General features: G+C 38.1%; 1 protein-coding gene across 1 annotated transcript in view; it reads right to left on the bottom strand.

The window, feature by feature from the left end:
• fstl5 (follistatin-like 5) overlaps positions 1–25,408 on the bottom strand; it is a gene marked incomplete at its 5' end in the record, with an annotated part of 146,138 nt that overhangs the window by 84,752 nt on the left and 35,978 nt on the right. The window contains one exon of the mRNA XM_035669364.1: positions 24,285–24,533. Coding sequence (XP_035525257.1) covers positions 24,285–24,533 — 249 coding nt within the window. The remainder of the gene's footprint in view (positions 1–24,284; positions 24,534–25,408) is intronic.

Below are 25,408 nucleotides of genomic sequence, written 5' to 3'. Positions count from 1 at the left end.
CACACACACAAAAACACTCACACACACACCGGCTTGCCCCGCCCACCTCTCTCTGTTTTTCTCTCCCTGTATGTGTCTCTGTTGATGTAATTCAGCTGTATTTTTTATAAAGTCGGCAAAAAAACACAACTTGTGTTTCATAATTTTTTTACCAGCAATTTGAACAACAGCAGGTGAGTGGCATGTGGAGGAGGCTCGTTGTTAATGACAGAGCCTATCAAAACAATCAAAAACAGCGTGGTAACAAATGACATCGGCACCAACTGCTGTTTGCCCTTACTTTACCTGGTCCGTGCTGGTAAAATAAAGACCCTATCTGCGCCAGAGAGTGTCTGTCTGCATGCAGAGCAGTGTGACTGTCAGTAGACACAGGACGGCAGAGCGAGGGGACATTGTCCAGTAATTTATCGATTGCAAATGCTTCGCTAAAGCAACTGCACAAAACACAATGTTAGAGGGAAGTGTAAAAATATGTTTGGTTCATTATGAAACTATGACGGGTGCCATAGTCTAGGTAATTAATGGGAAACACTGCATGTTGACGGATTAGTATTTATTGGGAAACACTGATTTTACACATTAATATCTGGGGGGAGTAATACTGAATATGTGGAATAAAAGCCTTTTGTGGTTCCAGTGGGAGCTGCCCGGAAGAACCGTCGGTTGAGGCTGAAGACTACATGTTAAAGAATATGAAAGAAATCTGGGGACACTGGAGTCAGAAAGAAGTGACCTTACCAGACATCTTTAGCCCGCTCCTCATTTTTTCATTATCCACTACTTGCAAAACAGACCAAGATTTTCAGCAAGCTTGTAGTAGACTTGCATTGTGGGTAATTCAGGTTTTGACAAAGAGGAAAAAAAGCCGATATCTTTTTTGCTGCATTTTCTTTTTTCAAACTGTCTCACAACTTTAGAGGTGGCAAGAGGAGAACTGACAGGTGGGGACTTACGCATTTTCCTTAAACTAAGTAATTGAAGTGACTAGGACAAAGAGTTGTAGGTCTTTGGTGGAAATTGGGACTTACAGGTTGCCTACAGCAGCATTTCACTGGCATCTGATAGAACAAATAAGTTTTAAGCTGTCAACGCCTGCCAAATAACAGCTTGCATTTCACTCGCTTTATGTGCCTAACTGCCACCTGAAGTTATCCCAAGTCTACTTTCTATCTAAATAGACAAAATATGCTCTAAATAGACAGCTACTGATGTGCTACTTTCTCTAGATGGCTAGTGTAAACAAAGTGTTAGAAGTCTTGCTGAGAATAGTCGTCTCAGAATCAGGCTTGTTTCATCACGTCCTTCAGCTGATAATTTGATGATTCTGTCAGCAACCAACAATCTAAATGCACAGTAATTATAATGTACTGTTGTAGATGCAAAAACACACAATTTGATTTAAACAAAGTCCAACCTGTAGACACATTTGGCAGCAAAAATAAAGGTTTAATGTGATTATACCAGGAATGTCAGTACTGATCTTTAATTTAGCAGGTGATTCTTTCAAGTATCCATCGTCCTGCTTTAAAATGCACAAAAGACTTCCTCTTTAGTTAATTAAATCACTGCAACCATTAAAAACAGGCCAAAATAGGGCAAAAAGGTGGACTCTGACATTGTTGTAGTACAATTGAAAGATCCAGGGTTCATTTGCAGAGGTCAGAGAATGAACACCTTTTGTTAAAGAATAATCACAGTATGAAGAAGAAGCCATCACGGTCAATCAAAAAAGTTGAGCTATTCAAGTCATTCAAAATTCAGTAGGTACATTCATTGCGCTTTTTCTTTGTTTCGATTTCCCTTGACGGCATCAATTGAAAGTACTGCTGAGTAGTCCATAAATTACTCAGCAACACAGCCTATCCACCAACAGCAAAATGTAAAATATTATTAACTGAAAGCAAACTTTTAATTAGTGTGCAAAATTCCATGTCTAGAATAGAATTAGAATAGAATTCAACGAATAACTGTATGACCTGCTTGTTAAAAAACAAAAAAACATTTTCCTTTCTTACAGAAATATAGACCGTTACCGTTTGCTACCAATCAATCGATCAATCTCTTTCAACTTACTATTGTAAAGTAGAGTTTAAATAAAAAAGTATAAGTATATACTGTAAAAGCACATTCTGAGTTTTTCTTTTTGTTGAGTTTGTTTAGATCATCTTGCATAAAGAAATCATACCACTATAACTATAAGGTGTCATTTACAAAAACGTTTGTATAACAGTTTGAAAAATGCATCATGTTTAAATATATAAAATTCTTAAATGTAACCTGAATGCACACATTTTAATGTGATTTGTCAAGATACATTTCTGTGTACTTCTAATGTGTCTGCTCATACAGTATGTGTGTCATTGGCTTTGTATTTATATTAATCATGTTGACTGCTGCACCCATGTTTGCTCTTTTTTGTCATCAGTGAGTGATGACTCTCCTATGAAAAGACAAAGTCCACCACTCTGGCTATGTGGCACTTAAATGAGGAACAACAAAACACGCAGGCAAACCAGAAGATTATGGCATCCACAGGAAAATGCTGGATAGTGGTGAACAAGCTAGATGAACCATGAAGGCTAACAAACTTTGCTTTAAAGTATTTGTTGTTTTTCAAAGCTCTTTCAGATATGAGCATTGTAATGGTGGCAACATCATGGTGTATGAGATCATTTAGAATATTCTGGAGATAATAATCTGCTCTCTAAGCACCTGAGAGGAGCAGCACTGTGCACCAGGAATCTTCAGCCAATGATGCACACTGTGCCAAGCATCACAGAGAGTCAACTCCTGCATAAACAATCAATGTATATGCAGGTGGCACAAGTTACTTTTTCACAAAACAAACTGCTCAGAAAACTAATCAGAACTGGTCTTCCATGTGCAGATCTCTGCTCATGTTATTTCACTGTTCTAGTCTATGTTTCTGTTTGAATCAAGAGCTGAGAAAACATTCTAATCATTCTCAGAACACACAGTATAGTCAATGAGAAGAGAGAACCTTCTCCATCCCGTCCACTGTTTACCGAGGCCATAACCGCGAGTGAACCCGCCACCCTCGCCTCTTCCACCTGCCCCTTTAAAAGCACTACTGTTTTATTTATATAAAAGAAAGAGGTAGCTCAGCAGAATAGCTGGAGTCAACTGTCCCGTCTTTGCCCTGCGAAGCCTGGCCCCCCACCTCCTCCTACAGCTTTTCCATCTCTGTCTCCAGGGCCCTGGGTACTGCCACAGCTCACAATACATCAAGACAGCACAGCGTGACAACTGGGTTACCCAAATCAGAGGTCACTGATTGCAATCTTTAAGAGCAACTAGAGGTGTCACTGCCGCAACACCTGACTGAATCTGAAATGGATATCTGGGCAGTAGGGCCACAAACTCCTCGGAGCTGCTCTGCCCAGGATGATACAAATGCAGAAAACTCACAGCAGACCCCAGGCACAGAAAACAGACTTATACTTGTATTCCAGAGTTTAGAATAAAACTTTCAGTTTCTGCCTGAATGCTGAGGAAATATGCATGTATATAAAACTTGAGACTAAAGACATACCAAATTGAGGTTCATTCCTCACATGGAAACAATCATACCACAAGGTCCAATTAGTAGCTAGATCTTATTGCATGATCCTCACTTGTCCAGCTGTCATGGAGCTGTAGATGTTCACATTTACATGTTTTGTTATGTCTGACTATTAGGTATATTTTGCGACTGACACTGTGTACTGAGAGTTTTTTCGAAGCCGCACCGAAAACAATTCCCCCGACTCACACGGCCATGAAAGTGGAGTGACGTTTTGGAAACTAGCCAACTCAATTTTCTACAGACCACACTCACCTGTTAGGCTGACATTTAGAGTCAAACATGTCTCTAAATGATGGTTAGTCAAAGTGGCTTCTAGAGTTGATCAACTTGAAATAAACTTAAACTGATTTGCAGCATTTGGCTCGTGACTAATTGTTTTAAAACACAAGCAACAGTCCAAAATATGAGCAACAAAGTTGCTGATGAAAGGGTGACAGCCAACAAGTCCTCTTACCTAAACAAGAAACATTTGTTTTCTTAGCTACCATCTATGTGTTTATGGTTTGGTTCAACCGTAAAACACCATGAGAGGTTTTGCAGAAATATAAGGCTACTTCCATCTTTGTAACTTAGCAAGACTTTCATTGTTTGCACAGCCACCGGAGATCACATATAAGGAAAATGTATACAAACGTCATTGTCACCAACCAACAACCAATGCTGTGTCTACACAACAGTTTCTTTGGGTACTTTACCTTGTTTGAGGACAGCTTGGTAACTTTCTGAGTGTTTGGTAAGAGCTCAAGACAGATTCGCTCCTTTCATTCAGTCTCTGTCACTACTGTCTCCACCCTGAATGCAGGTGTAATTCTCTCCCTCCCATCTTTCATCAGGGCTGCTGCTCTTCCTCATGTCTTAATCTTTGATGTATTATGCCCCCCCTTCTCTGATGTATTATGCCCCCCCCCCCTTCTCTCACCTTGAAGGGGATCATTATCATCCAGGAGACTTTACTTTAACCTCACTACAAGCACCCAACTTACCCCACCCACCTTCATCTTCCTTGCTGGGCTCTGACAGAAGCCTACAGAGGCGTTTGGATCCTCCATATCTCTCTGTTAAATAAGCCTCTGTGCCGTCTGCTACCACAAGCCACAGTAGCCCCAAAGTGGACCACTTCCCGTTTACTTGACTTTTCTTCTTACTTTGTTAGATCCTGGTAATAGTGGCTGTGTTGTCTATTCAGATGGGTAATATTCATTTTCACCCACAGAGAATGAGAAACATATGACTCATCTTGACTCTTGCTTAGAATTTACAGGATGGCATAGCAATATTATAAGCTGGAGATTTTATAAAAGGTTTAAAGATTGGTTTAAACTAGTTTTCTATCAGATTTTCTGTCACCACACACCCAAATGAGAGCCAGATGGAGGTAGACTGAGACTGAAAGTCAGTCAGAGAAAGAAGAGGAGAAGCGGAAAAGATAGCAAGAAGGTAGGCTTTGTTCACTTCTCAAATCTGATCCTGGTGGAGTTGATTACACAGTGCTTACTACTTCAGTGGCAGGTCTTGTTGATGGCATGATAGAGGACAGTGACCCAGGGGCTGAATACACCTAGTCAGAGACATCAAATCAACACACTGCTGCAGGTCTATATTTGGACTATAGCAGACACACTGGGGAACATTGTTTTTCCACAGTTGGGCCATACATTGACAGACTGGGGTTTGGCATGGAAATATTTTTCCGATGCAGTGTTGTAGTGTTTGCGCATAAAGTTGATTTAAAGACTTAAAATGTTAGAAGTCACATTCCCTTTTGCTACTAACAAAAATTGCAGTCTTGCCATAATAAATGATACGGATAAACATGTGATGTTCCTAGTTGAAACGAGTTATAGTTGCTTGCAGTGTGGGCAGGTTAGCTGTCTAGTCTGAATCAGTAGATGTGAACTGCTGTGATAAGCCTCCCATTTGCTGAGTTTACATTCTGCTTCACTCTGCTCTTCCTTCTGGGCTATTTCCATGAAGAAAAAAGAAAAAATGTGCTGCCTAAAAGAAACATTCTCTAAATTCTCCAAATGGTTATACTGTATTTCAATTAGCAATATAAAAAATGTTCAGTCAAGCACATTATCTGGACGTGTGAGCTAAGCACAATTTGCGCTGATTCCAGAAATGAAAACAACTCTGCGCTCTTCCATGACAACTTAGCTTGTTGGTCAAGGCCTTGAGTTGAGATTGCCTTGTCAACTGCTGTTTCTTAAGTCAGATATGAAGCGTCAAGCTTGACTTTTCAGCCAACATTGACAAGAAGTTTAAATATGTACAGTTTCATGACAACTGAGCAAAATCCCTCTGTACTGATGAAGTCCATGTGACACAGTGACACAAGTAAGTGGACATCAAGTTGAAAATATTATGTCATTCCAGAATATCATTTTATTGTATAATCATTTTTTTTTACCCATGTACCTTCTTTGCACTTTGACTTAGCATATCAGTGTTTACCTAAACCAATGAGTTTATGTTGGTCCCCAGAGAAGCTCAGCCTTTGAGAAATGTTTGTACTGCATGAACACAATTCCAGTCTGCCATAAGTCTGCTTGGTGGTCGTAAGGAGTACATGAATCTATCCAGCTTTATGTAGTGGCTAGTATTATATTATGGATATTAACACACCCAAACACACCCACAGTCTCCTACTCAGAGTATAAAGCAGACCTGTATACTGACCAGCAGTAACACTGATTATCACAATTCCTCTCAAGTCCTGCTTTTCCTACCACAGTGGGGTCAGCATTAGGTTAAAGGACTCTATTATCATCTATCTAGCCACTCGACTCATAGCTGGAGCTGAACCATAAAGAGCTGAATTCCTATAGATCTGCTGCCCTAGATATGGCAAACTCTACAACCTTTATTGATTGGGTCATAAAACATCCAACTTCACAAGCACAGATGGTTTTGTCACAACACTCACCTGCCACTATTTCAGCACCCACACATATATTTTATGACACCACCAAATGATGCCTGGTTGCGTTCCAGTGCCACTGAACTTCAGCCAAACTTTTTTGCATTTTACCATTATGGTTGATTCTAATTTCCTAATCTATTCCAATAGTAAGCTCATTAAAAAATTTAAAATGAGAGGCTAACTGGGATTCTCTTGACCTTTCGGGCACATGAAATCTATAACTATATATAAATATATATCCTTGTTGAAGTGAATTGTGATCACCTTGACCATCAGTAGAGAGGAACAAACTGGTTCACGTCAGCTGGATTGTAAAGCATTTCTTCTGTGTCCAGAACGCGCATTTTTCTTGCTGATGGTTTGTCAGGAATTGGAATGTTTCTGATGTATGGAGTAATCTGTTGTATTGGCAGCCAGCTCAGTCATTACTGCTTTAGACAGATTCTCATTCAAACTGATAGAGCTGTGATGAAAAAAGTTCCTAACTGAAATCAAAGAAGAGCCTTTATGTGCACTGCACAGTATGCACTGAACATTTAACTGAATTAACTACAACATTCACTACAGCAATTTACCAATGAGGATAGATAGACTATAATATTCTCCAGACCATCAGAGGAATTTAAGCGTTCTATAAATAATGTCTTCTATTGAACTACATCAGTCTTACTGTATACTACTTGGCCACCATCATAAGGCATAGCTTAGGTCATATAATACCTTTTTTGCCTCATAAAACATTTGGCATGTCACATCAGGTTTTGGAGATTAATTTATACCTCCTGAAAAAAGCATGAAGCTTGAATATATAAAGGCATACATCTGCAATACGTTTTAGGGTATAGTTTCTCCAATGATAAACAAAAAATCTCCCCTCAACGTTGACTTAGTCCCTAATTCTAGGGCTTTTGACTATAGCATACAGTCTTTACCATCAGATGCAGTATGTCCAGAATAACGTAAAGTCTGAAGGCTACGATTGATATTTTTGATAATTGATAATGTATCAAATGATAATGTGACAAGGGGGACCTCTTTGTAGGTGTGCAGGTTTAAACAGCTACAATTTTACAAGACCATGTGACACAGTCTACATTTTCAGTACACCAGGACAGTTCCATGACTGCTAAAGAAGTTATTGTGATATGGTCTACGGCTGTAGAAGAAGTGAGTAAGTGGACCTTGAGTGGAAATTGTTTTGTCAACTGCCATTTCCAGGGTCAAGAAGGAACAAGCTCATTTTCTGAAATGTAAAATCTCTCTGTAAGGGGTAGTGCAAAGAATCCCAATTTCTCTGAAATGAATGTGAAGTTGCATGTCAGAGAAAAAAAAAAGTCTTTCAATTAGAATTGCTTAATGCTAAGAATCTTGCCAGTTTGCAGCATACACAGCAGACAATCAATAATACAAACCTTAAAAAGCACAGAAGATATGTTTTTTTCTATGATAGCGTGTTTCTCATGAGTATATCAATTGTTTGGAGCAGACTTTCTAACTCAGGCCAATTAAAAAACATGATCTTTAACTCTTTTTTTACTGCCCAGAGGTAGTTTTTTTTCCGTTTGTGCCTCAAAAGAAATCCATTGCTTATTCTATTGCACTGTCCAGCACCGGAAAATCCATCACATATGTCACGTCACTGGGTCAGATGGGTTACGCTATACATAGAATGAATTCAACGCTTTGATATTAGAAGACGCCCACAATGCTGCAACCCAGTCAACCCTCTCCCCCCCACACTCTCTTCATCTCTGAATCTGTGACTTACTCACAAACGCACTGCTTCAAGCAATGTTGGCAGCTATTGTTCACTTTTATTTTACCAAATTGTTCAAAGGCTTGATATCCAGGATTGGGAAGGGGGTGGAAACAAAAGAGAGGGAGGAGGCAGAGAGCAATAAAATGATTTTTTTTTTCAGGATAATGGCTTGAGCAGGAAAAGGGCTTTTAACCAATACTCTAATGGAAAGCCATCTTGTGTAGACTGCAAAAATGGTCTTGGAGCCTATTCACTCAAAGTAAACACACTTGCAACAGGATTAAATTGGCCAATTCATCAAAAGTCGATTTTCAACCGGCTTTGTATTATTAAAATGTGGGTAGTTAATGCTCGTTTGCTGGCAAAAGTCCACCAGATGACGTGTCTAGGGCTGTTAGAACTACAAATACTTCCTCATTTTTAAACTCTCAGATCAAACCATCAAACTAGGCTGAGTGAATATGAATCGAGCTTATGTTACAGCATTGCCACATTGCACATTTGAGACGAGAACATCTTTAATATTTTCAGGAACATTTTAGTTTCTCGTGTTTAGTATATTTTACTGTTTAACTGTAATACGTGAAAGTCTGTAACCAGGCTGCCCAACTTTACCAGTACGCCACCCACCAGCCGGAGCCTTTGCGGCCGATTGCATTCTGGCTCAAAAGGGAATAACACAGGTCTTTTTCTCTTATTTTCTCTGGTCATGCAGCACCAATTAAAAAAACATATTTGCAGCTTTCTAATGCATAGGCAGCCCAGTTTTATGAAAATAATCTTTCCAGTGGTGAAATACCCATTTATGGGTTTATATAAGCTTGCATTGGAAAGAGGACAGAACAAACAGTGAGCTAAATACATTCTTAATTTACTCCTCTATTTGTAAAAAAGTTAGAAACCTCAACAACCAATGTCAAGGTCCCCTCCAGTAAACCATAAACACCCAGCTTCTCCAGCAGAGCTGCTCAGTGACAGTGACCTTTGTGCAAAACTGCACAGCAAAAGGTTAATGGAAGAAAAGTTTTAACTTTTACATTTCAACAAACTATTGCAATAAACTTTTCTTTTTAACTCAGGGTGTAGGGTCTTTTTCAGAAATTCCTCTTCCACCAATGAAATTATTCTGCACTGTCAACCTCTTATTCAACACTACAGGGGGGAGGAACATCAAACATGTTTAATTGGCTAATTTGTCATATGATTGTTTGGGATCTGTGGCCCAGTCCTCTGCATACACCTCTGATGGAATAATTGGCCATTTTAGGCACATAATGAACATGCAAATGAATATAGGATGCTTTGAAGCTGAGCAAGTTATAAATAAACCCATCGATCAAAGACACCAGCTCCTTGTCTTTGAGTGTACAAACCTGCAGGGGTTTTGCCGTTGACTACATTGGACTGCACTCTACAAAAAATTACACTAAACAGTAGCAATTAGTTTCAACCTATAATAGATGTGCTGCTTCTTTATATGTAGGGTAGGGGTGCAATGTATCACAAAAATAAACATATAATTTTAGATTCTCTTCTGGCAGCATGAGGTACTATAGATCAAAAATATGTAATTCAAACGTTTCTTTCAAAAGGAACATGTTCATGTTTTAATATCAAAGCTAAGCTTGTCCTGTCAATGCAGTACAACATTTTTATGTAATATTTATGATTTGCTTGTGGTCTTTGAAAACATCTCTACAAAAACTAACTAACTTTTGACTGCAACACAGTATATATTTAACTGATAACGATGTTTAAAATAACAATTTGGCTGATAGCCGATGCCAATACCTTTGTATTTTTGTTATTTAGTCCCTCTTTTGTGTCAAGAACAAAGAAATCTACAAAGATAAGCATTTCTACCTTTAACTAGCGCAAACACTGTGTGACTCTACAGATGCCACTGATATATGTGAATGCCATCTTATTTGCTGATAGGCCGATGCCAGTCAGTAAGGCGAATATTGGTTGATACAGATACATCATCAATTTCCACCCCAATGATTAACACAATGATTGATTCAGTTAGTCCCCTCACCACCCACATCACATTTGTTTTTGTCTTGTATGCTTAATTTCTTGCCAAAATCCATGTTACTGTTCAATTTACAGTTCTACCTGACATGGACATCCCTCTTTTGCTTCATTTACAGAGCTCATGTGGGACTCTGCCTTGTGCTAATGGGTAAAAGACTATATGATCTACTTTTGTTAACTCTGTTTTTCTCGCATTTGAAGATATATGTTTTTTTTCTTTGTGTCAATTCCTCTGAGACACGCTTGTAATAAAGGCCTCTAAACAAACTAAATAATTTTTTTTGGGGGATACAGTGCAAAGCAGCTGGTGCTAATTGTTCTTATAAATAGTGTAGGCTACTCTGTGTACCACTGAGGATGCAGATAATAAAAAATAGGTACAGACACCACCGATAAATGCACATTGAATAAATTAAATTCTCAAGGGTTCTTTCCTTGCTAAAAAAGCACTGTGATATGATTGTATTTATAGATACACATTGAGAGATGGGAATACTGGGACAAATTTAATCAAAAACATATAATCATTTTGATAACACAGTGTGCATTCATCCCCAGTCTCATATTTTTTTGATCAATTAGCCAAATGTAAACTGCTTTTTAATTTCTTTTAGTTTGTCATAATATTATCCAATATACTTGTACTTATACTACTATAACGCTTTAATACAAACAGACACAGTGAGAGACTATGACATACTCTGGAAGAATCAACACAACATAAGTTAAATGAAATGGTTTAAATAATCACACTGGACAATGGAGCTTTCAACGTGCTGCAAAAAAATATTAAGTCTGTAAAATAAGCAAAGAATAAAAAAGCATGTTGCAATTGAACATCAATGAATAGCAAGTGATTGTTGTTGTTAAGTTCTCTAAGTAGAACGCCCCCTAAACAATTCAGGCAGGTCACCACTCTGTCATCAAATCAACATTCCTCAATAAGACCTCCCTCCACAAGTGGAAATTCACTAACAAAGGAAAAAAGTGAGCTACATACCCACCAAAAATCAAAAAAGAACACTGAACGCTGAAAACAAAAGAAAAGACGCATTTAGGCGAGATGAGACTAAAATCACATTAGAAGAACTACTGGCAGTAAAAGCCCCTCATGTTTCCCAGATTCAAGGATATGCTGACAACTATGGATCAAATGAAAGTATGGGATGACAATGCTAATGTCCAGTGTCCTAAACATCTATTCATCACAGTGCTGTGCAGTCATTGCGTTATGGTTGATGATACCTTTACATAACCGAAAGGAGGAGAAGGCAGAGGGTAGTGACAGTTTGCCAGGTAAACAAATAGAAGTGGCATTTTCTGAGACGAAATTTCGATTTAATTCTGTTTCTTGGTGTCAAAATATTCGGCTAAATTCTGGTTTCAATTTGAAAAGGGACTCTATGTCTACGTTCTTAATCCAGTAAAGTCAAAATCTTGATGATCACTGAGCAAAGAAATACTGTAAAGGACAAAATTGTGGAATTACATGGATTTTTTTTTATATTTAAAATGAAACTACTCACACACTACAGTTTTTTTCTCAGTGTGTCCCCTATATGGCTGAGGCACTGGTTTGCTGCCTTGTTTGCTGGTACTGGAATTTGTCGTTTTGCTTGATAAACATTAGGCTCTGGGTGATGTCTTCTCCTATAAGTAAACTGGTATTTATAAAAGGAGAATGTGCAATGAGAATGGTTGCACCTCACGGATACGTTGGAGCTGCAGGTGATATAAAGTTGCCATGAAATAGAAGGTGAGAGATATAATCTTATAGTAAAACATGGTTGTTGTCGTTTTCCAATTTCACTGATTGTGTTATTTTTTTCAGTCTACATCGTGTTCTGTAAAATATCAAAGAAGCATTTATAATCTTAATTTTAAATTTTTTTATCAGTGATGAATTTTATCAGTCTTTATGCATATTTGAGATATACTTGTCCTGAATTGTGAAGTACTTTGTATAGTCTATTTCAGTATAAGTTCGATAAATTAATCATAATAAAAGATTTATATTTATAAAACTGAATCTGGGTATCTGGGTCACGAAAATAATGCGAGTACATAGTTCTGTCTTTTTGCGTACACACAACTCTAGTCGTAAAGAGTTTTATGCATCCGGCCCCAGGAGTTTTATTCCTGTGAACATAGCAGGGAAAACCATAACGTTATTAACGGCATATAGAAATCATTGAGGGTAAAAATCAAAGTTCTTCATGAATGTTTTTCTTCCCCCAGCAGTTAATTTACAATTCTTTCTGATGTCTTTCTAAGACCATATTTAGCTAAGATGTCTTTTGGAAATACCTCACAAATGTAACATTTTGATTTGATTTGATTTATTTGAGTGTCCTGCACCATTCTATGGTGCCCAGCCCATATTGGATTACAAGACACTAAAGCAACATCAGCCAAGATGGCCAGATGGCATATCATAATATACAGTTCTGTTTATACTGCATGTGTTTGGACTATGAGGAGAAACTTATACAAACAATAAGAGAATACGAAAACTCCAAAAGTCTCTGCCTGACTGTCAGGTTCAAACCCTAACCCCTAACCCGGGTTAGGGGTTAAGAGGTTAAAGCACCTATCAATAGGTTTTGGAGTGACAACAGGGGTTGACATTCCTATCATGGTCTTCAATATGCTTTTGGGAAATATGCCTTCAACATACAGAAGGTGAGCAGCTCACTACTGTAATTTACTGTTGCTACTAAAGGCATCAGCCTGTAACAAAACCCACTTATGACAGGAGCTGCCGTAGAAACCTATAACCAATGACTTACCAGCTAATTTAGGTGACATGTTGGGGGTTCAGTGTTTTGTCACTTTGACAGGAGTCAGGGCTGTGAATAAACAAAGTGAACCTGCAGCCTTTAAAATTAGACCACTGTAGCTGCTCATCCTTGTCAAACAGCACAAGGGATAGCTGCTCCAGGCTGTGTCCTTCCGTAAATATTAACTGTCCTCACCCTCTGCAGTGACTTTTTACACTCATTTTCTCTTTGAAACCCCACTGTACAGTAAATCCCCATGTATCTTGTGCAACTCAGCCCATGATTGGAGGTTTCAGTAATGTTGCCTTTTGATCAATATCGAGACAAATACATCTGAGTGCTACTAATGACTGTGGAGTCCTGGACATAAATTCTTGAATTTCCCTCGGGATAAATAAAGTATCTATTTGTCAATGAAAATAAAATAGTTGGTCCGGCATCATATTTCCCATTCCTTCACCTATTTTCATGTGAATTAAAATTGGTTATTCTCTTTGCTTCTCCAATGCATCCTTCCTGACTACTGCATGAGAAGAGCTATTCCTGCAAGCTGAGACACAAAGAGTGATGAGACCATTGTGCTCTGAAATTTCCCTGACCATATCAGTTTTCAACAAATGGGCCAATGCCACTCCCTACAGCTATGTCATACATCTACACTGTTTTTCTACTGCATCTGTCTTCATTCAACTATAATAAGGGAGGCTAACGGTGCCATGTACTCAGTGATATGACTATCATTAGCAGTTGCCCGTGTCAGAGAAAGGCTTGGAAAAATCAATGAAAAAAAGCGACAACATCTTTGTTTCATTGTAATGCCCCAGCTCTGATTTAGATTGCTACCAACAATAGACCCTTTGAATGTCTTCTATTAAAATATAGCAATGTCAGTCATGAAGGCACCATTCATTCCTGTTCCCAAAAGTAATTTCTTTGCATTCTTTCAAGTATTATGCCTTGAACCTGGCCATGTATTTCTCTATTCTCTGCATCATCTCAAACATTAATTCTCTTACTGACCATTGAGAATGGAACAATAATGATTGAGCTTATGCAAGCCCAGGATTTTCATGGCTGAGTATATGATGCTCTCTTGGCAACTTTATTTTTCATGTAATGATTTGTTTGCCCTTATTTTGTCTTTTTTTTATCTTGACTGTGATAAGGCTACTTATATCCATTTTCAGAGTAACAAACACTGAAAATGTGAGCATATTAGCTTGTTTTTTATGGTGTCAATTTACACACACCAGAGATAGTCACACAGCCTTTGTAGTGCTTATGTGTGCGACTGTGTGTGGCTCTTGCTAGTAAAAAAAACAAAAAAAAAACAATCTGATCCTGCATCAACTGATCTGATACACAGCAGATGAGCACATAATCTGGATAGATTGAACTGGAACATTAATCTCTTCTGTCCTCAGTGCTGCAGAATTCAGCAGGAACACTTAGCCAGTTGCCACAGCCTTGAGGTGTGAGTATTTTTCAATATCTCCCAAACAAAATAATTATAGAGCCTATAAAAGTCACCACCTTATTCATCTAAATCTCTATTAAGTCTAAAATATAATATATAAAATATTTTTGTGTTGTGTGGGCTGGTCTCATGATGTACATTCGAGCACCAGGATGCTGCAGGTGACAATGGTTTGGACGTCCTTGCAAACTTAATGATCCACAGGTTTAGATTTTAATGAGGAGCTTGTTCTTTGGAGCTGCTGTCGATGATAATGCCAGGTCTCGTACAAAGGTCGCAGCATTAATGGCGCCACAGAGTCATTAAAGGAAAGCCAGAATGCACAGGAGGCTCTGAAGCCATTTACTGTACACAAGTTGATCTCGTTGGAGTGCCTCTCTGGTGGGAAAGATGCAGACACATCGCTAAGGTAGAAGGTCTCTGGAGGCTGGAAGCTATGATGCTTCATGAGCATGTTTTTCTTGGCAGAGCCCTGGGGAGTCGTCCACAGAGAGTTTGTTCTACTGAGATACCAGGGAAGAAGCTAACAACAAAAGCACTGTAGTTCAACAAGCCCTACTTTTATAGACAGTCTAATTACAGATGTTCATTATTGCCTTGTGCAATATGTGTCTGGTTTTGTGCAAAATATAAAATAGAACTGTGCTGTTGTACACTAGATTTGAAAAAAAAAAATCTGTTCTAAAGTTGTTCTAATTTGTTTAAGTGGAGAACAGACATAAAATACAAATGAACAATGCACACATATATCTGTATATCAAGCAAATTTGAGATTACAGGCATACTGTACACACCATTACAACATGAACTGAACCCTGTACTAGGGATTAGTTAAAGAAATAGTTTATTTTCAACACCTCTAAAAAAAAAGTACTGATATTTAATAGCAAAAAACTCAATTTCTGTAATATAATTGCTTACTTGATAACCAAAATGACATTTCAGCCCTAAACCACCCTTCATTTGTATCACATTAGTTTGATTACATGAGAGAATAGATACATTCATAGATTCTTTGACTGACTGACTTGTTTGCTTTCACTTTTCTAAATAAATAAGCACAGTATTGTTGGGCTGGTGTCACCTTCTCAAATACAGGCGTAGGTTCATGTCCCTGAATGTGAGGGACACATCACTGTCAAACATGTATTGATTTTTCCTTCTCAATTATTATGCAAAATCTGAAACGTTTTCTCTCTGACTGATTTCTCTTTCACAAAAGGCCAACACACTCTGTTGTTCTGTCCGTCCATCTTATGACATCACTGCACTTTACACTCCCTATACTCTTCACATCCGCAATGGTTTAGCTGCACAACATCAAGCATGTTTTCTGTTTGTCTAGGTATTACTGTTGTAAATTCAAATGTTTGTTTAGTTGGCATAGTCCTAACATAGCATGTCAGAGCTCAGAGCTTTAGCCCTTGTGCATCAGTTTGGGTACCTGCAAAAACATTGTATAACGGGTAAAAAAAATATATTTATATAAATTCATGGGTACAGGTAAAAATTAATTAAATGCGGGCAGTGGGTAATAACAAAAATGTGTTGTTTTTTCTGGAGAAATCAAAAACTAAAATGACTGTGCAGAAAAATATTTAATCACCCGCCAGGATTTTCTTACATAAGCTGCAGCAGGAGAATGGCTGCTGCGCCAGTTAACCAAAACATTTTCAAGAACACAACTCTCAAGGACAAGGACGCTATAACCCAGTAAGCTGTAAAGTTTGTATGCCAAGTAGGTAAAAATATGACTTGTGTCTTTAGCAGGTTGGGCGTATATTAACGAGTCGGGATTTGACTTGGAGATAATTGCGGGTCGGTTCCACCTCTGAGCTCTGCAGGTGCAGGACTCTGTCAGAGCTACAGTATGTATATGTATTTCATGTGTAAAATTTGTTGGCCATTTAATGTACAAATTGTATTTCCCCCATGTTTAGCCAACAGTTAAAGTACATAGTTTGAACCCTGCAATGCTCACAGTACTAGTGACTAAAATCGGTGAATTAGAGCTATAACAATTATTTTATAAACTAATTAGTCAATCAACAGATAATTAATCAACAATAATTTTTGAGTCATCATTTAAGTCACTTTCTAAGCAAACATGACAAGAAATCACTTGTTCTAGCGTCTCAAATGTAAAGATTTTTGGCTTTTCTCTAGTTTAAATGATAGTAATTTAAGTATCTTTAGGTTTTGGACTGTTCTGGTTTTGGTCAGCCAACAAAATACATTTGAAGATGTCAGCTTCAGGGCACCCCAAAAGCTCACCTGCTAAAACTCGTACCCCATGTATGAAGGCTGAGTCCTTACCGCAGAAGCCTGGTTTGATTCCAGCCTGCCCCTTGCTTTGTCATCCCCTCTCTTTCTTCCCCCTTTCCTGTCTAGCTGCTGCTGTCTCTATCCATTAAAGGCATAAAAGCCCAGAAAAAAAATATAATTTAAAAATAAATGTCAGCTTGTACTAAGGGAAGATGTAATGTTCATAATTGATAATAAAACTAATGTTCAATTGCTTTGCAGCCCTACAAGAGATTGCTAACTAACAGGAGGCTCCAGCCAAAGGCAAAGAGACATGAGCAGCAAGGATGCAGGTGAGGTCATTAATACAGTTCAGGTAGTCAAGCAGCTGCAAAGGCATTGTAATTATAAAAGTGAAAGTGCTATTCTAGGTTCCAAGATGTTAGTCATTAATCGCGTTTTGGCAGTAGTTCTAAAGTATATTCAGAAACCCATTCCTGATTGAAAGCATAACTGTATTTAAAATAGTATATTATTTCACTACCCATCCTGTCAAGTCCATCCTCTTGAAGGCTCAATGCTAACTTTAAAAATTTTACATTATAGATATTAAGATAGCTAAATTAAGTAAAATCTAGAAATTTTGTGACTCATAAACCTTTCAAAAGGATGCTGAAATAAATGTTGTACCTGCAGGTTTTTGGTAGTTGTTTGATGCTGGAGCAGAAGAGGGGTGTGATTGTGGGCTTTTTAAATCTACAATAAAACACACAGCTCGTCTGCCAGATGCATTTGAATGTAAAGTATTTTGTACCTTCAGTGTAATCCAAAGTCAATGTACCTAGTGGAAATTATGCACTAGATGATCTGTCAAACTGGTGACTGCGCGTGTATGTGCCCACTCATGGGTACTGTAGTAGAAAATGTACTGATGATATGTAATGACATATTTTGGATTTGGTAGTGTTTAGATTTCAAAAAATTGTCCTCCCCTAAAATGTCCAAACCAATGTTTCATACAACTACACAATGTCTGCAGCAGGCCACTTTACTTTAAACACGTATGATGTAATCTAGCAAAACCACCTCATCTCAAATGTTGAAACAAAGCTTGTGTAAAACTTTGATCCATATTCCCCAACATTATGATGCAATAGCAAAGTAAATGACGCAGGGCAACCATACAGTAAGTAGTAAATAAAAAATAGAGAAGCTCTGGTACGTAAGGTTTATTGGGAGCCAAATGTCTGAAGGTTTTCTAAATGTATGATCTCCCAGATAATTGGATGTGCTGAATGCACTGAAACCACTTGCTTGATGTGCCTCAACCTTACCCCTGATTGTCTCAGCTCATGGCAATTGCCGGCTGCAGAGATTGCTCGCCTTCATGCACACATTCCCTCCGCAGATTGGACAGGCTTTTGTGCACCACTTAATTTTCAATCAGATCCAATCCAGGCTAAGTTGCCATGCAGTGCAAGAGGTAAATGGTGGGTCATATGCTCTCCCCAGTGCTAATGAGAAGCTTCAGTCAACACATGGCTGTCATTTTTTATTCTGTCTTCCATAGCAGATGAGAGGCACAGAGAAGGAATGGCTGACAAGGCCTGTCCACTTCCAACATAGACCCATTCAGCTGGGACCAGAACCAATAATGGCTCAACTTTTTTGCATATGGGTGTCAGTTCAAAAGCAATCATTTCAAACGGCTCTAAGTTTGAGCTTGCCCAGAGGACTAATTGGCTGTCTATCAAGTTAATATCAAGCTGAATCTTCTCAGTGATCATGAGATGCCCTGGACTTGTCTGCTGATTGCATGTGGTCTCATTGAGACATCATGTAGACATTTGAATACATTAGATAATGGTACTATCTCACAGATTCTGCTAAAAAAATTACCAATGGCACAGCAACATCATATTCTACTGTAGTACTATCATTCCACGTTCAAACTGCATGTTAAATATTCTTGTTCTAAATTGTTCTCATTCTGAAAGTTCTAAATTGCTAGCAATATCATACAGTACCCAAGAGAAATCGGAATATATAAATCCACTACAGGCTATAAGCACACTAACAGAAATGTGTGTCAGCACATAACCAACAAATTGTTTTCTGAATATTTGCACTGGAGAAGGTTCTGTATTTAATCAGCAGTAGTGTGCTAGAGGACTGGAGGGTTTTGCTTGGATTTTAGCTCTGCTGAACACATATGGGTCTAAAATAAGATGACCTGCACATCTATAATTAAAACTGGGTTTGGACTGATTGTTCAGCCACCAAATGTAAGTGGCTGATAAATGATGTAAATAGACCATTGGTGACCGGCTGATCGCAATTTTATTAGCTTCTGTATACCTAACAACAAGGGATGTATTAGCCAATCTGCGGCAGTCAACAGAGCATTAGTGGAGCCAGCATGTCATCCATCTGGCATTGACAGTTAATTTATGGCATTGCGTTGTGAATGTAACAACCTATGGTCATATATTACCACAAGTTTAATATATTGGACAGAAGGCAGACCTTATGCTGCTCTAATGACAAGATTTCCATGCACTACCTTTGGCAAAAACTAAAGGCCAGATTTACATAGGCCGCCTGACGACGGATGGCATCTACAGCGCGTGACGGCTGCATCTGGCACACGTGCAATGTTTATAAAAACAGCATGTCGGGTGCGTGGCTGCTGCAAGCCCTATGTTGCTACGAACACTTTTTCCTGTATAATGTCCATGAAAAATATTAATTTTCATATAAATTAATTTACAATGCAAAATATATACAAAAAGTTTAAACGTAAATGTGAAAAGTGGTAACCAGAAAACAGTCACGTGTAGTTTGTTTACCAGAGAGAGAGAGAGAGAGCGATGGAACGGTGGAAAGATACTGCCCTTCAACCGGTTCACTTCTAAAAATTATTTCACAAGTGAAGTGTCACGTGGTAAATAAAAGATTACTACAGTGCTTTTACTTTGAAAAGTATGTTTAAACTGTACTGAAATATGTTGATATACTACCAATCGATCCTTTTCACTGTCCTCTTTTGCTAGGAGCTTGTGGGAAAAAGTAGGCAATACCTCGACTCTCTAGTGAAGCGTCAAAGGGTTCTGCACCTTTTGTACTGGTGTAAAAGCACTAGGGATGTCACTTTTTATTCGAAAATCAAAAATGTGTTCAAATGTGGTTCATTTTTAAACTGTAATGACCTGTTGGAATTCAAAATTTTGTTTGAAGTAACGTTAGAAGAGCTTGACCCGAGGGCACTCCACTATCATTCTGACCTATGGCATGCCCTATTGAGCAGTCAATAAACTAAGCTAGTAATGTTATGCTGTTTGAAGTAAAGCCAACCTGAGCGGACAGTCACGACACCAAAGCATCTGAGAAGTTCGAACGAATTTTCAAATTTCGGATAAAAAGAGACAGCCCTATTGTCTTTTTCAGTCTCCTTTTGGTTTTCCATAAATGTGTAGTGCCTCACAATCTATCATTAAAATAAGGAAAAGATTATATCATAAAGTTTATTTTTAGTAATAGTGATCTTGATTACAAAATTTGGCCATGGTTCAATTCCACCTGTTACTAAGAGAACGCCTACCTACCAAGTAATTAGCCAAAACATAATGTGCTTCACAAATGGCAATGCTGTTATTGTGCCAGACCCAAACAAAGAAGAGTTATAGCAGGGGTAGGCAATTTGCAGCTCCGCTGCTGCATGACAATGCTCACACAGTGATGGTTGGGCGAACCTGAGGAAGCAAGCAAAATGTGTTTTCTCTTAAATAAATCACAGTAAAGTCATTCCAGTGTGCATTGGTTAATTCAGATTTTTATATATGCATATATAAATATATTTAACATTTTCACCATCTTAGCTAACATTTGCCAATTGGCAGGAAAACTAGTGATGTCGCGTCCATTAATATTGTGTATGTGGTGATACCAAGTCTGAAACGGTACTTAAAAGTTGATTAAATATGTATCAGATGCATTAGAATAACAGTTGTAGCCTACTTAATATGACGCACCCATTTTTCATCATAAACAATATTTGACTGAGTACAGACACCGGCTTGCAGAGAGCACACAAACCCAACAACAGACACATTTATTTTGGCTTGTTACCAAATTACTCACAGAATTAACATTAGTCAGCCGTAATGACCTTTCACTGCCAATGATTTTTCTAGCTAAAATTGAGAAGCTGCTACCTCAGTATTATGTACACTACTCTTTGCTTATAAAAATGTGCAATTCTTTTTCGCATTCAGATACTGATATTCACTAGTATGCTTTGCCAACATCTTGGACAAAGTGGTGGACTGACTGAAAGACCGACCGACTGATATTGCCATCCCTAGGACCAGGCACTAGCGTGGCTACAGAGTAATCACTTGCTTCTTGGCCCATGTCCTGACTTTCTAATAAATTTAATTGAAATCTGTTAAGTAGATATCCTTGTAAATAGAACACACTAACAGACAGAGACACAACTGGGACCAAAAACATAACCTCCTTGACGAAGGTAAGTAATATTGAACTGAAGGAAATTCATTACTATGCTGTGATAATGAGTATCTCCATATTGCTAGGTAAATTGAACCCATTACCTGGAGGACAAATAATAAAGTGACACATTTAACATGCGATTGAGGGCACATTCCATTTTACCCACTAATAACCCCTGCATCATAATTACATCTAGATTTGGTTGTAAGCTCTATTACATTTGCTCAATTATCCATTTCCTCTGATTGCCACGGTCCCTTTTGTAGTTGCAACAATGAACAAATTCTCTGCAGCTGTGTAATATTTTAGACAATCCCCCTGTTTTTCTATGTAAAGATTTAAAACTGTAAACAACATTTTTTTTTTTTTATATTTGAAAGTGCAGAGAAGAAAACAATGCCCTTAGCAGAGAATACTAATTGCTCCAACAGGTTCTCGTGTCCTCTCCCTGGAGCTTCCAATGAGAAATTGATTACATATCAGTCACAGTAAAGAAAAGAAAAGAAAAAACATCTCAACTGAGCAAGGGATGAGATGAGGGGGAATAAAAGATGTTCCTTCTTTTGGCTCCTGTTGATCCGATATTGATTGCCTGACATTGGTCAAATATCCCACTCTGCATTGCGTATATAGATCCTGATTAGGTGTAGAGAGGGTGGGGTGGAGCGGTGGGTAGTCTGGCAGCACAGGGCACATGAGAGAGGCTGATTAGGTCTGTCACCCACCAGGGATGTATCATTGATCATCTTTTTCTTTGATTGGGATGAAACAAATGCTTTGATTTTTAACATTGGCATACCTACACTGTTTCTGCACAGGCTGCTCTTAATGTATGCCAAGTCATGAGGCTGCTGTTTCACAATGGTTTGTATGTTGGCTCTTGTATAGTGAAGGGAATTGTTGTAAAAGCTTGTTCATGTTTTCCTCCCTGCAGTGAGCCTTTGTTCATCTCTAAATTGAACATTTCAGTTGTGGAAGAACATGTTCTTGGTGAGAAGGATGTGCGCTTTGTTTTTGTTTTGGTTTGTTTTGGCTTTACAATCCGAGCATGTTGCCCCCAAAACTCTGTCAGGAGGACCACAGAGAGTTGAATCAGCATCAGTATATAGATCCAAAGTTATTCTCAGTGTCACCCAGCTACTTTTCAAATTAAAAAAAGTATGCAAAGAAACCCTGTAGAATCAATGCAGGGACTCAGTCGCTCAGGAATATTATGAATATGCTGAGATGTAACAAAGGTGCACAGTGTCCGGAGCTCTTACTTCACTGAAGTCTTGCTTTGCAAAAGGGAGAGTAGCCTTGTTTCCAGGGACTAAGAATAATTGGTGTGTTTATACAATCAATGGTAGAGAGAAGCCAAGCTTCTCTAGGGAAATATGAACACTACAGCGCTACCACCTGCTCCTGCCTCTAAACCAAGCTGTGCATTTCACAGAGAGCTATATGACTGGTTTCAGATTGTGTCCTTTGTTCTGTATTTGTCAATATTGTCAAACTGAGGCATTGTTTCATGTCATTGGTTCTTGTATGTTCTACACTGTCTTTTGTCTAAGATACGCTTCCTTATGTTATTTGAAGTACTGTATCTACTTTGTATTTTGACATCAAGTATCTAGTACGACATGCATCTACTTTATAATGGTAATTGTCTGGTTGAGAACATAAGAAATATGCCCTGATTGTGATGCTCCATTAATGTTTTTCCCTGTTTAATACTGCCACATGGATTTTGGCAGTCGATCCCATTTTACTAAGTGCAGTCTTACCAAAAAGAACCAAGTCTTGTTAAACAAAAACCTAAACATCTTATGCCAAGAGAAAGAAAAGCTGTGTTATCTGCCGTGGCATTAAAAGTTAGACATTTTGGGAAATACGCTTATTTGCTTCCTGGCACAGTTTAATGCAAAGGGCAATACCACATTCCCAGTTAGAGGACAACAAAATGCACCTACCAACACCTATAAAATCTCACTACTCAAAATGTTTTACCTTTGTGCAAAAAAGTGTAAAAATAACAATTCACTGGCTCTGTCTCTGGTGGTTGCCTGGCAACTACTTAATTTGTGAGGTTCAGAGGTGGTGGTAGGCCGACTGTGTTATCGTTAGACTTAGCCAGGCTAGCCATTTCCCCAACCTTGTGCTAAGTTGCTGGCAGTAGCTTGATCTTTAACAGACAGATACATTTTGGGTATTTTCTGCAAAATGAGTAAATTGTATAAACTACAACATAGTGGTCAACTTCTTTGTTGTCTTTACTTTATCTTTATTGGAGGGTTGATGTGTATTTTAAATCTTTTCAATAAGGAACCTTTTTATGCCTATAAGCTAAAACATTCCCCATTTTACTGACAAAATAGCAGGTACTTCCTATTGTTGGCTGGCTAACTGCCAAAAAGGCTGATGAAGTCCTAGCTTAGCAGCTAACATTTGATGATGATTCTTCTTCTCCAGCCTTCTGCTTTCAGTTGTTTCAGTTATTCATCTTCTTTTACATTGAAATCTTAATTCACTTTTATTTCCCTATTCCTTTAGGTCATAACTAACCTAGATGCAGTCCTGTGTGGCTCAACAGGTCAGGCATGGCACTAACACTGCCCAGGGCCATGCATTTGTGTCCCATGGGGGCATCCCTCAAATCATATACAGTCCACTTTGTAGGTCATCTTCATTCATTCCAGTTAAAATATAATAATATTTTATGAATATATATTTTATTATATAATGGTGTTTGTGAGTAACCTTTAAAGTCGTCAAAATCAGAAACAATGAGCACATTAAATGCTAAATAGCAGCATTTTCTAACATTTTAATTCCCTTTCATAGCGTAAAGTTAACTCAATAAAATCTTGCATATTAAAGGGCCAACAGGACCTCACAGACAAGTACAGTACAGTACAGTGCAAGACATACAGTATCCACTGCACCACACACTTCCTACATTAGAGAAAGGTGACATGAGTTATTACCTTTGTAGAAGCACTCCTCGCTGTGCATGATGGTAATCCTTTGTCCTCTGAGACAGGAGGCCCGGTGGAGCTCACAATGGTTCTGGTACAGCTTCCCATCTGAACCACACACAGGTTTATAGTGTGGTTTACAGTGATCCAAGCACTTACACTCCCCTTGGTCAGTGTCTTGGTTAACCACACAGTGACGCCCCAAGCCACAGTACTTGTGTTCACACGGACCTGGATAGCCATTGTGTCCCATAAAACCTGTGAAAAAAAACACACAGAAAAAAAGAGTCACATTTTTGTCTGACCAGTGATCTACATGTGGATTTTATCTAGGGCTGCACAATATGGTGATAACATCATATTGCATTTTGGCAGATATTGCGATTGCAATATGATTCACAATTAGTGTGGGAATGATCATTTTTGCATCACAAATTTGATTTTCACAGAAAAAAACTATGAAAATCCATTTTTGGGGATGGATGGGATTTTTCTCAACTCACAAAGTGACAGTCAAATCCATAAATTATTCAAGTCAAGTTCACAACAAAACAACCACAGTGTGAATGATTTAAAAAAGTATGTTCACTTCAACCAAAATATGCACTGTAAAGCAAAACATCTGTTGCGTGATTTGATATTTTTATGCGCAGATGCAAGACTGCAAAGATAAGTAAATGTAAGTACATTTCGATCAAATAACTTTAATTAACTAGTAGAGAGGAGATGTTCTTTCTATGTGAGCATGTGTAATTATGATGTAGTCTTACATAAAGATCTGTCTGCATTTGCATAGAGGCTGTGACATTTTAAGGGCTATTAGGGCAAGTATGCAACAATACTGCTAAATGAAGTGCACATGCCAATAAAACATGTTGCTATGTTGTCAAATATAATGTAACCTTGGTGGGTATAGCTGTCATGTAATGTGTAGTGTACGTAAAATAAGAAAAAGACATTGCTTCGGGTTGCAACAAATGATTATTTCCGATACATCTGCAGATTATTTTGTGGATTAATAGTCTGGTCCATAAAACATTAAAAAAAATAATTTGTGTATAAAATATAAACCAAGTTTGTTTATATTTTTTGTAAATTCAATTCAATTCAATTCAATTCAATTTTATTTGTAT

Source organism: Morone saxatilis, unplaced genomic scaffold (genome assembly GCF_004916995.1).
Source record: "Morone saxatilis isolate NCDOM2014 unplaced genomic scaffold, NCSU_SB_2.0 Contig22, whole genome shotgun sequence".
In the NCBI taxonomy this organism is placed as follows: Eukaryota; Metazoa; Chordata; class Actinopteri; family Moronidae; genus Morone; species Morone saxatilis.
The sequence above is the reverse complement of the archived record's forward strand: the minus strand, read 5'-3'. Positions and strand labels throughout refer to the sequence as shown.